Raw genomic sequence first — 14,365 nt, 5'->3', positions numbered from 1 at the left:
CGCACGCAGACGGTTACAGCCGTTAACGGCCCGGCCCGGCCCGCCCCACCGCCGTCCCCAAGGGCCTCAACCCCGCCTCTAGGGACGCTGCCCCTCCTGACTACTGCGCTTCCGGCCAGGCCGGCCTGGCGATTGGCTGAGGCAGGGTACGTCATCGGAAGTGATGATTGCCGGGACACGCCCCTGGCTCCGTTCAAACCTGGCTGGCGGTAAAGCGGGGAGGAGGTGAGAGGGGAGCTCGGAGCGCGGGGCTGAGGCGAGAGGGGAGCGCGGGGCTGAGGCGAGAGGGGAGCGCGGGGCTGAGGCGAGAGGGGAGCGCGGGGCTGAGGGGCAGCGGGGCTGAGGCGAGGGGAGCGCGGGGCTGAGTGGGGTGCGGGACTGAGGGGAGCGGGGCTGAGGGGAGCCCGGGGCTGAGAGGCAGTGGGGCTGAGGGAACCGCCGCTGCCATCTGGGGCTACTCGCTGTCAACGTTCATTTTCCCGACGTTCCCAGCACATGCGGTGACACTGCGGCTGCGTTCAAACTCCCTCCTTCTAATAAATGTTGTTTCTGAGGAAATAAAAGTGTTGTTCGTGTTATAGCCTCTCATCGCCGTGTTTTATCTCAAGTCAGCTGTCCAAGTACCTCTGCCTGAACGTCCCCGTTCTGTTTTCAGGGGATCTTTTACACATGATAACCTGTAAAGATGTTGAAGTTTAAATGCGGTGCCCGAAACCTGGCAGAGGCCGGATCCATGGAGCCCATCACCAGCCGAGTTTCTCGGCTAAATCTGCTCTTCCAGGTAAAGAGTGCCTGGCGTGGGATTAGCTGGGATCATTGTCTGCGTCCAATGTATTGAAACACAGTTTTGCTTGTATTTATCCTATAAACTGCACAGTTTTCTCTCTCTCCTCTGCTCTCCCCATCTGCCACTTCAGCTTCTTAACATTTGATAACAGTGCGTCATTCCTGGGAGGAAGGGGTAAAAGAAAGGGATAACTAGTTGGAGATCAAAGGGGGATCTACTTTGCACAAAGTTTGATGGACAGTTTATATACATAGAACCATAGAACAGTTAGGGTTGGAAAGGGCCTTACGATCATCCAGGCGCAGGGACACCTCACACTAAACCATGTCACCCAAGGCTCTGTCCAACCTGGCCTCTAACACCACCAGGGATCTGTTAATATTATAGCCTGAAGTGCATTTTCCCCCATGATGATGGAATATTGCATTCTGCATCCTGTAATCTGCGGTTTTTCGTAGGTGATGTAGCTGAGGGTTTTGCCCTGAGATGGATTTACCTAACCAGCTGCTATTTTATCACTGGAGAATTTGATCAGCAGCTTTTCCTTCTAGAACTAATTTTGATACTGACTGCTTAAACTATTTATACCATGAGAAAAACCCTCATGGTACAATGTCAAGGAAGAAGCTAGGGGGATCAGGGCTATCGGTAGGGTGTAGATAGTTTCTGGAAAGCTGTGATTTGAACTTTAATAATCTTTAAAGGATTGGTTTTCTTACAGATGAAATACCTGTAGCAGCTATTACAGACAGATATAGCGAGTTGTTATATTTACCTCACATTTCTGCATTGTTTGTCTGATTTCTGAAGTAGTGATTTTTAAATAAATAATATATAATCAGCTCTATACATATGTTATTGATTTGAGGCTTTTCATTGTTGTCTGAGACTCCATCTGCTGTTGCTTCCTTTTTTTTTTTTCCAGGGGAAGCCACTCTTTGTAACTCAACAGCAGATGTCTCCTCTCTCCCGGGAAGGCATCCTTGATTCCTTATTCGTCCTTTTTGAAGAATGCAGAAACCCTGCTTTAATGAAAATTAAACACATTGGCAACTTTGTCAGGAAGTGTAAGTTTGTTTAGACTAATCTTCAGGTGCCATTTTAAAAGATAGTTCTTAATGTTCAAATCATGCTTTAGCTGCTTTGAGTCATTAATGATTGTAACGCAGGTCTTGGAGCATCTGACTTTTTGTGGGCAGACTCAATATGTGAAAGGGATCTTGGCAATCTCATTGAAGCTTTGATCAGGTCCAAAAAGGTCAAATGCAAGTGGCTTTTAAAGTGTGGTGACTCGAATACGTGTCCTTCTTAGTCTGTGCTATATACTAGGGTTGACTATATACTAGGGGTACTTTCTTTGAAAGTGTTTATTACATACAGCATTGCTCCAAGTACACACAATAGAAGGATGTCAGGAGTTGAGAGCAGGATAGTGACTAGAGTTATCAGGGGAAAAAAGCTTTAGAAAGGAACTTGGTAATTATTGGCTCTTTCAGCTTGTCGTAGCCTTTGGATTCCAAGTGTTATCTGATTTTTGCATGTGTAACTTGTAAATAGTGATTCTGTAAATCTGAAACACTATTGTAAATAGTGCTTTTGCAGCACTCTGAAGCACTATTGTAAATAGTGCTTCAGAGATACAATTCTGGTGTTGTAAATATTCTACTGATAATGTGCTCAGATTCTTTCTGGGGAAAAGTGAAAAATTCATCAATTTTTCTGTTAAGATATACTGGAAAGCTATTTGGTTTCAAGTAGTTTCTCATGCCCTTTATGATAGTTCCATCCAATAGTTTCTAGATATTTTTAGCAGAGAGTAATTTTCGGCTAGTCTGAAGAATTTTTAGAGCAATCTCCTGTGAGCAGTTGGTTATCACAGTGCCGTTTGAAACTAGTCCATGGAAAACTTGAACTGAGTAGCTGAAAGAAATGTCTCCGGTTATTTGTTAGAAAATAGACTAGTGCCTCCCACAGGCAGAGGAGGAAACCCTGCCACTTGACTCGGAGAACTCTGCTGGGTAAAGCCCTCCTATTTAGAGATTAGACTTTGTATTGGTAAACGAGGGTTGGAAAGAAATTAGAAACGAAAGAGGCTATCAGCCTATAATGTTATGAATGGGGCAGAATTATGGTTGCTATGGGAACTCTTAACATTTCCTGGTTCTTTTGTATGAGCCATACTTCAGTCTTAACTATGCATTAGAATCATAGAATCATAGAATAATTAGGGTTGGAAAGGACCTTAAGATCATCTAGTTCCAACCCCCCTGCCGTGGGCAGGGGCACCTTATGCTAAATGATATCACCTAAGGCTTCGTCCAACCTGGTCTTGAACACTGCCAGGGATGGAGCATTCACAACCTCCCTGGGCAACCCATTCCAGTGCCTCACCACCCTGACAGGAAAGAATTTCCTTCTTATATCCAATCTAAACTTCCCCTGTTTAAGTTTTAACCCGTTACGCCTTGTCCTATCGCTACAGTCCCTAATGAAGAGTCCCTCTCCAGCATCCCTATAGGCCCCCTTCAGATACTGGAAGGCTGCTATGGGTCTCCACGCATCCTTCTCTTCTCCAGGCTGAACAGCCCCAACTTTCTCAGCCTGTCTTCATACAGGAGGTGTCTTTTTCTAGTTCTTATACATACTGTTGTGGTTTTGTTTTCTTTTTCTAAGATGCACAGTTTGGAATGATTTCACATTCCTTGAAAGTGGAACTAAAAGTTGTTGGTTTTGGCTTTGTGTTTTTTTTTTAAATTCCCCATTTTTGATGGTGTGTTTGTTACAAAATGCCAGTTGGCCAATGTAAAAATAAGTGTTTTATTTTTCTAGATGCAGAGACAATAGCTGAATTGAGGGAACTGCAACCTGGTGTGAAGGATTTTGAAGTGAAGAGTGTGGTTGGCTGCGGTCACTTTGCAGATGTAAAAGTAGTAAGAGAGAAAGCTACTGGTGATGTGTATGCTATGAAGGTGATGAGCAAGGAGTCCTTGCTGGCGCAAGAGCACGTATGTATATTTTTCTGTTGTGAGGGTAGAACAATAAAGTACACTTTGAACATTCTCTTTTTGTCACTACTATTAGAATTAAGTTAAAAGTGTGTCTTGGGATGGATCATCCTACGTTTCAGTGAAGTAATATAACTGTGTAGTTTTGCTGTATTAAAAAGCCATTGCCATAGACTTGAATCTATTGGATGAGGTGCCATCCAACCCCCGAAATGACCCTTGTCTTAAAGACGTTACTATCTAATTGTGAGATAAGAAAAAATAGATGGAGAAAATACTGATCGGTATTGATCAGCTTGTTGATGGCTTGAATTTTCAGGCAATGCGTTCATTAAGTTTTTTGTTCTAAAGACCGACATAGAATGTCAGGAGTGGGTGTGAAGGCAAACTGTGGTGACTGGATTTTTATGGAGAGCCTCTCACTAGCTTGAGAAATGTGTTACTTGAGAACTTAAAAAAGGGATAATGGAGGTTGTGATCATAGTTTGGTGAGAAATAGAAGTTAATCTTTCACTGACATGAGCTGACAAGTAGGACAGAGATACTCCATGAAAGACCTTGTGAATTTATACAGCAGTATCTGCATCAGTTGTTCCCAATACATGATGGAGTTAGATTGCTCCTGAGATTCCATAGCCTTGTTTGCGGCCTTCAGAAATTAAGATAAACTAAAATCGCTCTTGCTATGGCATAGGCTGACAGGAAGCAAAGTATGATACTACCCTCAGTATGAGACTTGCTCAGTCTTGTTGAGTGTGGGTGAGTGAAATAGGGAATGTTGATCTAAATGAATGTGCAGCATCTCTGGTAATAAAATTAATTTCTTGTTCTGGCTGTGCATGTGAATAATTAAATAGCTCCTAGAGGATGATTTCAAGGAAGCCTTGTATTTTAATACTTTACAATGAATTTATTGCTGAGTTAGCTGTGAAATGCTAATTTCTCTAATCTCCCATAATTGCTCTAGTTTATTCTTGTCTGATTGTTTTGAGATCAGTTTTTTTTTTTATTAGGGCCAGGCCAGATGAGGTCAACCAGTTGCATCCCAGACTGGTATGCTTCACCAGTTTGAAAGGGAAGCTGGCCTTTGTTGCAGAACTACTCAGTTGAAAGCAAGCTAGACAACAGAAGTTGGAAGGAGAACAGAAAGCACAGGAGTAAAATTACCTTTTAAAGGTGCACGTTGCAAGGGAAAAGCATTTAATAATTTCAGTGCGATTTTTTTTTTTTTTATGTGTGCCTTTGGCACAGACTCAAGTCTTTCTGAAACAATTGGATTCTAATGTATTCTAACTCATTTTCATCATGTTCTAACTGTTATAACTTCCTTTTCTCATAGATGTCTTTTTTTGAAGAAGAACGCAGTATATTATCTCAGAGCACCAGCCCATGGATTCCACAGTTACAATATGCATTTCAAGACAAGAAGAATCTCTACTTGGTAATGCCTAGTCTTTGTTTCTTTTCTTCTGTGATAAACACCTCTACTGTTCTGTAAGTTTTCCCACATTACATGCCACTGTATGATATGTGTCCAATGTAATATGGAGAAGTTGAATAGAATATCTTTTCTGTATATGAACTGTATCTTTAAAATTTTATGTAGGTTATGGAGTATCAGCCTGGAGGGGACTTGCTGTCACTCTTAAACCGATATGAGGACCAACTAGATGAGAGTATGGTGCAGTTTTATCTTGCAGAGTTGGTTTTAGCCATTCACAGTGTCCATCAGATGGGTTATGTACACCGGTAGGTAAAGATTTCTTTGCATTGTGCATAATATGTGATCAATATCATTCCATAAAACAGTGTTATGGAATGATGCGTTCTTAGCTGTTTTTTTCTTTTTATATATATATTCTGTCCTCTTTCAGGTCAGTGTTTCATATGCTCTATCAGAAGGGAAAATTAGAAAATTAATCATACTCCAACTATAATTGTAGCTAAAGGCATTAACTTTGATGTAAAGTTCAAACTAACATCAAGAAAGGTTTGTTACACATATTTTTGGGAGGCTTAGGAGAAAGAAGTCTTAATATCGCACTATAAAAAATTAAAATCTTTTCCAGAGATTGTTGCACCAATATTTTAGCAGCAAATATTTTTGGGAAATTAGTGTCACTGTTAAAACTTCTGGTGTGTGATTGGTGAGCAGGGCAGTAAAGGATCTTGGAGCAGTTAAATGTCACAGAGTTTTCTAAAGATCATCTCAAGGCTTGCAGGCTGTTACTCTATGTATTTTTACATTTTACTAATGTTTAATAAATTTATTCCATTCTGAAGCTTTGGAAATGTTGTGAAGTATTTATGTTACGAAGTATTTATGCTGCACTTAGAGCATAGGCTGTGACCTTCTAATGCAATGTAGCTGCCTGGATATGAAAGACGTGTAGAGTAAGTTGTGAGGAAATTTGGGATTAAAGCTGCATAATACGTCACTGTAACTCAGTTACAATGTAATCAGGGTGCAAAACCACTTTCTCTTTCCATTGTCTATCAATAATTATCAACTTTCTGTGCAATAAGTGGGAACTTTACTACTTTCATATTTGCTTGGAAACAGAACAACAGTTGGAAATAAGACTCCCACTTGTTAAGGTTTTATGCAACTGAGCACATGGCTGAGTGCAGCTGAATAGGGTTATCCTGTTATCTAGATATGACAGCTGGGAATGGTATGGAAAGGTACTGATTGCTTTCTTCTTGCTTACAGAGATATCAAACCAGAGAATGTTCTTATTGACCGAACAGGACACATTAAACTGGTGGACTTTGGGTCAGCTGCCAAAATGACAGCAAACAAAATGGTAATAATGTGGTTGGAAGCTTTGCTTATGGGTTGGTTAGTCCAGTCAAAAAAGGAAAACTAACATTTTATCTGTTCCTTGATTATACCAGGTTCTTCTGCCTTTCTTGTCCAATATGGAGTCTGTTCATAATGATATATTTCCATTCATTAATGTTTTTTCAAACATGAACTCAAGTATCTTTTGGAGCTCTCAGTAGATCTGTATCTGCTTCCTAACATTTTAATACACTTACTTGTGAAGACAGCTCTACTTTCTCATCGTGCTGCACTGCATTACAGAATCATACTTCTAGGGATCCTTACAAGTGTTCAGTGCTGTGTTTAAAGGAGGACATGGATTTATAATTGTTCATGATTGGACTGAACCCTTGTTGTTGTAACTAAGGTGGAACAGTTTTGAAGACTCAGGAGCTCTTGATTGAAATGAGTCACATTTCAACGTTCCGGGCTTTGCTCACCAGAAAGCACTCTATTCAAAGCTGTGAATCCGTTGAGGTTTTTTATAAGTTGCTTGTAAATTTAGGTAACTGCATACAAATTCAAGTGATGATTTGAAATTAAAATCTAAGCGAGAACATGAAGTTCTACACCACATTCCTGTCTTGGTTTACAACTTTTTTTTGGTAGCATTTTCTTAGTATTGCAACTCTTAATATTTTGTTTTCCCTGTTTTCTTTGCCTTTTCAGTACTTCTTTGCATAGTCTTTTTCTTTTCATTTTTTTCTTCACATTATCATTTCAGTTATCTTGAGGTTTTTGTGTTAGTCTGCCTGCTTCTTTATTTCAGTTTTTCATATCACTCAATGAACTGCAAAAATGACTGCAGTTTTGGCTCCTGAATTATTTTTTTCTAAGCACTCCAGAAATTTGAATACTAGTACTTTGCTGATAATGAATACAAGGTAAAAGGTAGACATGCCACAGAATGCAATGAGGGCAGGGAATATTTATATTAAATTTGACTATTTTTGATATTTCAGCTCTGATGTCCCTGTTTATACTAGTTGTAGCAGTAGTGCTAGAGTGTGTATACTGCTTAATACATTAGTTTAGTAATCCTGTGCTTTTTAGAATGCTGTTTTTCTCCTTTAGCTGTTTGTACTTGCTAGTAACAGTTAGCTCTGATAATCTGACTCTTTTTCTATCAAATAGCTTGCTTTCTGTTTGTTTACCAGCAGTTTCCTTAACCTTGCACTTTTTTGCTTAACAGCCTTGCTTAAATTTACTTACATAAAATTCACTTAGAGACCTGAAAATTGTGTCTCATTTGAAAAAAGCAAATAAAAAAGATTTGGTTTATTATGAAGATCACAATGCACAGACAGTGCTATAAGTTCACTTGGTATATCTTTGCATCTAGGTAAATGCCAAGCTACCTGTTGGCACACCTGACTACATGGCACCAGAAATGCTAACAGGGTTGAATGGGGATGGCAAAGCTTCCTACGGTCTGGAATGCGACTGGTGGTCCCTGGGAGTCATTGCATATGAAATGATTTATGGGAGATCTCCCTTCACTGAAGGGACTTCAGCAAAAACCTTCAATAACATCATGAACTTCCAGGTAGAGAAAACTCTTTCCATGCTCTTGAGTAAAAAGGCTGTAGTAAAGACTGTGGTTTTACTTTGTGGCTGTAGTAAAGACTTTACAGTTGAGATAAGAAGCTTACGGATGTCTCTTTCTTTGTCAAGTTCATAGAATATTCAGTGTATGCGCTTTATATTGTTTTTATATGTCTCTGTATTGTATATCAAATGATTTTTGGTAACAGGTGTCATGAATTGCAAAGTTTTAGCTGTCCTCTTAGGCAGCTATAATTGCAACATGTGCAAAATAGTTTGGAAAAGGGATCAGAAGGATTAATTGTGTATTCAGAAAGTTTCTAATCTTATGAAGTGTTTCAGGATAGTAAAGAGGCTATGAAGAGCTGCAGAAAGACTTGAGGATATTGACTGTCTGCATGATTAAAACATCATATGAAATTTAGTTTAAGTTAAGTTTAAATGAATGTATATGAATGGAAAAGTATCCCAACTGTACCCAGTGAAGGGCTCAAGAACAGTATCTTGATTTTATAATCTATGCAAATGTTAGTTTAGTTCTTAGTAACAGTCCAAAAGGCAGCACATAGAATGGTAGGAGGTAGTAGGGTAGAAAAAGGAAATAAAAAATCATGTGTAGCTTGAAGGAAGTCAACAAAGAGTGGTTGCCTATGATCTCTTCTAATATGGGAATTAGGGGCATCAAATGAAAGTAGGCAGCAATAACTATGCTACAAACAAAAAAGGAAACTTCATATAGCACATTCTTATGCTGAGGAGCTCTTTGCTGTAAGTTTGCAATTGCTGAATATTTATATGTGTTCAAAAAGTGACTAGAAAAAATCATAAAAGAAGAATCTATTGAGATCTGGCAAGTAGAATCATAGAATCCCAGCCTGGTTTAGATTGGAAAGGATCCTAAAGCTCATCCAGTTCCAGCCCCCTGCTGTGGGCAGGGACAACTTACAGTAGATCAGGTTGCTCCAAGCCCTGTCTAGCCTGCTCCTGAACAGTTCCAGGGGTGAACGCAAAGACATCATCCCTGGTTCAGAAAAGCCTAAGACACTAATCCTTTGAAGTTTGGGAGAATTTTCTGGGAAAGTGTCTTGTTTTCCTCTTCCATTTGTGTATGCCTTGGCCATTTTCAGCATAAGATGGTGACCTGGGACTGCCATTTATCTGATTAGAAATAGTTGTTCCTGTGTTATCTTTGCTGCAATAAATACATATAAAAGCCTAACTGGAAAAAAATACCCAATACTTTAATTTGTATGCTATAAATATTTATCCAGTCTGTCTGGCATAGAATAATGAAATTTAATTTTACTGTTGTGGGACTGTTTTCCTACTGAGCAGAAACCCTTTTCTTTCTTTTTTTGCAGAGATTTCTGAAGTTCCCAGAGGATGTGAAAGTTAGTAGTGGATTTCTTGATCTGATCCAGAGCCTGCTCTGCGGGCAGAAGGAAAGGCTGGGCTATGAGGGACTCTGCTGCCATCCATTTTTTAATAAAATTGACTGGAACAACATCCGTAACTGTAAGTAGAATAACACTGCATTTATAAACAATTCCTGTTGCTTTGGGTAACGTGAATGTTTGTACAATGTGAATATTTAGGTGTGCTTGATCTGAATTCTTATTCATAATGAAACAGGGCTATGTCCTGGAGCAGGTGTTTTTAACAAAACAATTCATTTTGGTTCCTGGATAGGATATGTTATCTCTCAGGTGAAAATTGCAGGGTAAGATGAAGTTTAATGCACATCCATATGAATTTCTGAATGCAATTGCCATATTACTGCAGGCATTAGACTAGAAATTCAAAATGGTCCTTTCCATGTCCTTCCTTGGATTAAAATGCATCAGTATGTTCTTTCAGGCCTTTTCCACCTCAGTTTGCTTAACTTTGGCTTAATCTCATTATTTTTTGTTGAATCTTCAGCTTTCTCTCTTTTGTTGCTTGTGGTTTAACTTCATTTGAGTTGTTTTTTGCTTTATGTGTTTTGTTGGGTGTTAGCTCCTATAGGTGGTGATATGTCAGTGGTCATAGGGACACTGGAATTTTTTCTCAAGCTTAATTTGGCAAATAGATGACTCATTTTTATTGACAAAAATCCATTCATTCCACTAGGAATAGAATAAAACCACTGAAGCAGATAATTTTCTCTGCAGAAAATTGTTTCTAACACTGTGGAAGCACTGGAATTCAGTATTTGGAAATACTGAGGCACCAGCATCATGGCAAAAGGAAATCTTCCACAGATTGTCAATGATCTATGTATGAGAACCTGAGTTGTGCTGGATAGTATTTGAGATTATTTGGACTGTAAGATTATCTGGGCAGGCAACATGTCTGTATTATATTCTTTAGCCAGTATGCTGTAAGAGCAATGACTTTGCTCCATTTTCATGATAAATTGCTAAGCCAATGCTTCTACTTTTGATGACTATCTCAGCACTTCAGCTGTCGGCTCCACAGAATATTTACTCACTTTTCTCTTGATTCATTAATTTTGAACTTGTGGAGCTGCTCTTCTGTTAAATTTCATTGTTTGTGCCCTTTGAGAGGCATTGAGGCTTGAGTCTTTTCTATCATTTTATCATACATTTCCCAGACTTCAGCTCTTTCTGCCTTCTTTCCCCAGAGCCCTGCCTGAGCCACCAGTTTCCATTTCTGAAACTTTTGCTTGGCATTTGTATCATATTATCTCAGACCTGGGGAAAAAAAAAGTAGCATGTGAGCATGAGCTGTGGTATTTCCTTGGCAATTGTCTGTCCAGTATTCACACAACTGCATAAGTTAATGGGGTGTTTTGCCATTTCATGTGGCAACAGTGATACTGATGGACAAGCTGGCTGGCAGCTCTGATGTCATGACAATGTTGAAAGAAATCATTTGGGATTTAAAAATCCCCTTTCTGTCTAGAGCTGATCAGTGGATTGCATCATTCCCAGTAATATCCGGACCTACTGTGAAGATTCATGCAGTTTTGACCCCTGACTTCGTTGTTATGTGTCATACTTCATAAAACCCCACTGTATCTAGCACAAAACACAGCAGTCTTCTAGCTCTTAGTAGCAGATTCAATGTATCACCTATTGCTTTGCTCTCTGCAGTGGTTCCACATTTGCTGGTTTATTCAGAGCGCTGTCACTGTCATCCTGTTCAAAACCCTTGTTGGGTTTGACCCAGGCTTTCTAAAAGCTAAAGGCCTCTTTCTTATCTTGACCTCTGTTGATAGTGGTGTTTAACTGGAGCAGTGGCCACCTAAGAAGATAAGGAAACTTGTGATTGCTGGCAAAGGTCACAGGATTTGGATTTACATTAAAGAGTCTCACTCTCTGAAGTTAACCTGGTCAAAGTTTTGAGTATGGCATGGACTTGGGGATCTGAAAGTTCTTTTCTGACCTAAATGATTCTGTGATTGCTAAATAAATTCTGTGTCAGCACAATCAGACTTTCCTTTGGTCTATAAAAGTAATGATGTTATTTCTATTACAGGCTGAGAAAGGTAGGGAAAAAATTGGTACCCTTGCCTTGCAGGTATTCAAATTGTCATGCTGGGAGCTCCAGGATAACAGTTCTTAATGCAGCGATTTTGGTTAAGAATGTGTCATTAAGAGGCTTTTCAGTGTTACATTTTGTTGTTATGGTAACCTATGAAACACTTGACTTTTCAGTAGCCCCCTTCCCAAAAGATAGCTGCCTCTAAAAAAGCTCCCAACATCCTTGGTTGAAGTAGCATGTATCTGTAGAGGCAGCTCTTCAATTACAGAAATAGGAACCAACCACTAAACATAAGGTCAAGTTTAACTGAATCTGTGTCAACAGCTAATCTTCCCCTACCTCGGAGTATTGTACTGAAACTTATTTATAGATTCTTCTCTCTGCATTTGTTGTTTTTTTGCTATTCAATGACTTCTAAAGCTTCTAAAAAAACCAAACCAGACACCACCACCTCCCTCAAAAAAAGAAAAAAAACTTTGGAAAGGTTGTGTTGATTTACTTGACAGAATTTTCTGACAATGGAAAGGAATTTATCTACCTAGAATAAACATATTTATGTCTGTGTTTCAGCTGCATGATCAGCATTTTAACTGGAAAGTTGATAACAGAACTATTTGAGTACTTGCCAAGTATCTAAAGCTGGAGGTAGAGAATGAGGGAATGACGTACTTGAGTTATGAGCAAAAAGGTTGCATTGTATATAATTTGGGTACTTTGTTAATCACCTTTTGTTATTTAAAATCCATGAATTCCATCAGCTGTTTAATTTGGAACAAAAAATCTGCCTGCTGAGAGGTGGTCAGAGGACTTTTATTGTCATCTAAGCAGTATATACGTATAGCAAAAAGAATCTTTCATTTTAAGAACTGTTTTGTAACTGCAGTCCAAGAGGTCTTGAAAATGGAATAGCATATTTGGACTTGCATGAGGAAACTGTATATATGAGAAAAAAAAAAGAATGAATGTCTTGTGCAAACAAAAGAACTTGAGAAAGTGTTGAAGACTGATTTTTCAGGGTATATGTTCTGCTATTAAACAGGTAGGAACACAAATCTCATTGCTTGTAAGTTCGGGATTCTTCCTTATCCTCAGGAACCCAGAGTTGTCATTCATGATTAAACACTGTGATGTTTCATTTAAAAGAAAATGTGTTGACTTGTTTCTATAAGTGGAAATCACTTTCATGCCAGCTTGAAGATCGCTTTTATGTATATGCTGGATCATCGTCTTGACAGAACAGTAAAGATGTTAAGATAATATTATATATATTGGTTACAACCAGTATAATGCCTTTTTTTTATTTTTTTTTTTTTTATTTTGAGTGGTCTTAGAGAAAACATCCTTGAATTACTTTTTATTTTCCATTTCTTCCATAACACATTACTCACATAGGCCTTTTAAAGCCTGTGAAAGGGTAATGCCTAACCTACTGCATGGATGCTTTCCTCAGAAGGCACATATAGATCACCTTGCAGATCAAGGAAAGACACATTTTTGTTCTTAAGAAACGTTGTGTATTTCCTTTCAGTTTCCTATTTCAGTCTTTCAGTGTCCCTGGGGAAATGCAGTATCTCTTCTGAATTTGCATGAAAATATTTTGAAAGGGTGGAGAGACCTGATTAAGGCAATGTTCCTTGAACTACTCATAAATACATACCCTCAAAACCAAAAAGCAGCTTCTTTCCATACAGACATTTTCTCTAATCCTAATGATAAACCAGTTCCAGAACTGCAGTGCATGTGTGCTGGAGTTTGCTGCTTGCTTTTTTCTCTTAAACTTAGCAACCTACAACACCCCCTTTTCCTCTGAAAGTCATTCTTTGGAACAGATGGAAGAGGGTTACATCCTTCTACAAGTGGGGAGGTATCTAGGCAAGCAATGGGCTTTTTTAAAACATGCCGTTCTCTACAAGATACTTTAGATGGTAAATAGAACATGTATGTTTGTTTGTAACATCGGAAACAAGAAGTCTTTATACCCAACCAGTTTGTATGAATAAAAGCATCAGATTTACTGTCTTTTTGAGTAATAGTTTTGCCTCCTCTTTGGGAGGGGGTGAGTCTGAAAAACGTGCAGATTTTTCACCATGTCAGATGGGATGGCATGGTTTTAGCATTTAGTTCAGGGTTTTAACATTTAGAGGCTTGTCTTGACCTCTACTAAAGGATTCTTCCCTTTGAAGAAGCAACTGGTAAGCATGTCAGTGTATTTGCATTCACCAATCTGCATCTTGATCTGAAAATACTATAGTTGACAGTTCTCTGATTTTAAGCAAGAAATAATAATTTAACTAGATATCATGTCACCCGTGTTTGAAAACACAATTACTTCTCTGTTTTAGCTATTTTTTTACAAGACTACTCTGTTTATTCTGTAGATATTTTGGACATCAGACAAAGGACTCCTTAGTTGTAGGAATAAAGGAATATAAAGAAGCTACCAAATAATTGAAAAACCCCAGAGTGGATCTAGCTCTTTTTCCTTAAAGATGTTCCCTCTTACTCCTAAGTGAGTCTTTTTCCAGGGTCCTAAAACTTCTAAAGAAGTTCTCATTCTCAGTTGCTGTTGGCAGTTCGGAACTACTTAACATCTAGAGGTATTTCTGTTGAATGACTGCTTTTTAGAAATTTTCTTTTTAGTTGTTACTGTTTCTTGGTACAACTGTTGTAACAAGGTTATGCTGCAAAGTTGCAGAGGTTTTGGACTGTTAGTCA

The 14,365-nt window shown here is 38.9% G+C and overlaps 1 protein-coding gene across 8 annotated transcripts in view; it reads left to right on the top strand.

The window, feature by feature from the left end:
- The first annotated feature begins 132 nt into the window (after positions 1–132).
- CIT (citron rho-interacting serine/threonine kinase) overlaps positions 133–14,365 on the top strand; it is a 73,325-nt gene continuing 59,092 nt past the window's right edge. For 2 of the 8 annotated variants that reach the window (XM_061465831.1, XM_061465827.1), the window contains exons 1-9: positions 177–209; positions 656–781; positions 1,713–1,854; positions 3,617–3,792; positions 5,132–5,233; positions 5,399–5,541; positions 6,506–6,599; positions 7,962–8,165; positions 9,526–9,679. In XM_061465831.1, coding sequence (XP_061321815.1) covers positions 686–781; positions 1,713–1,854; positions 3,617–3,792; positions 5,132–5,233; positions 5,399–5,541; positions 6,506–6,599; positions 7,962–8,165; positions 9,526–9,679 — 1,111 coding nt within the window. In that variant the 5' untranslated portion in view covers positions 177–209; positions 656–685. Of the gene's footprint in view, positions 210–655; positions 782–1,712; positions 1,855–3,616; positions 3,793–5,131; positions 5,234–5,398; positions 5,542–6,505; positions 6,600–7,961; positions 8,166–9,525; positions 9,680–14,365 lie in introns of all 8 variants that reach the window. The other 6 variants (XM_061465830.1, XM_061465826.1, XM_061465828.1 and 3 more) reach the window with 6 other exon arrangements.

Source organism: Pezoporus flaviventris, unplaced genomic scaffold (assembly GCF_033815535.1).
Source record: "Pezoporus flaviventris isolate CSIRO_AGI_PZ_B2104156 unplaced genomic scaffold, CSIRO_AGI_Pfla_v1 ptg000041l, whole genome shotgun sequence".
Taxonomy (NCBI): domain Eukaryota; kingdom Metazoa; phylum Chordata; class Aves; order Psittaciformes; family Psittacidae; genus Pezoporus; species Pezoporus flaviventris.
The sequence above is the reverse complement of the archived record's forward strand: the minus strand, read 5'-3'. Positions and strand labels throughout refer to the sequence as shown.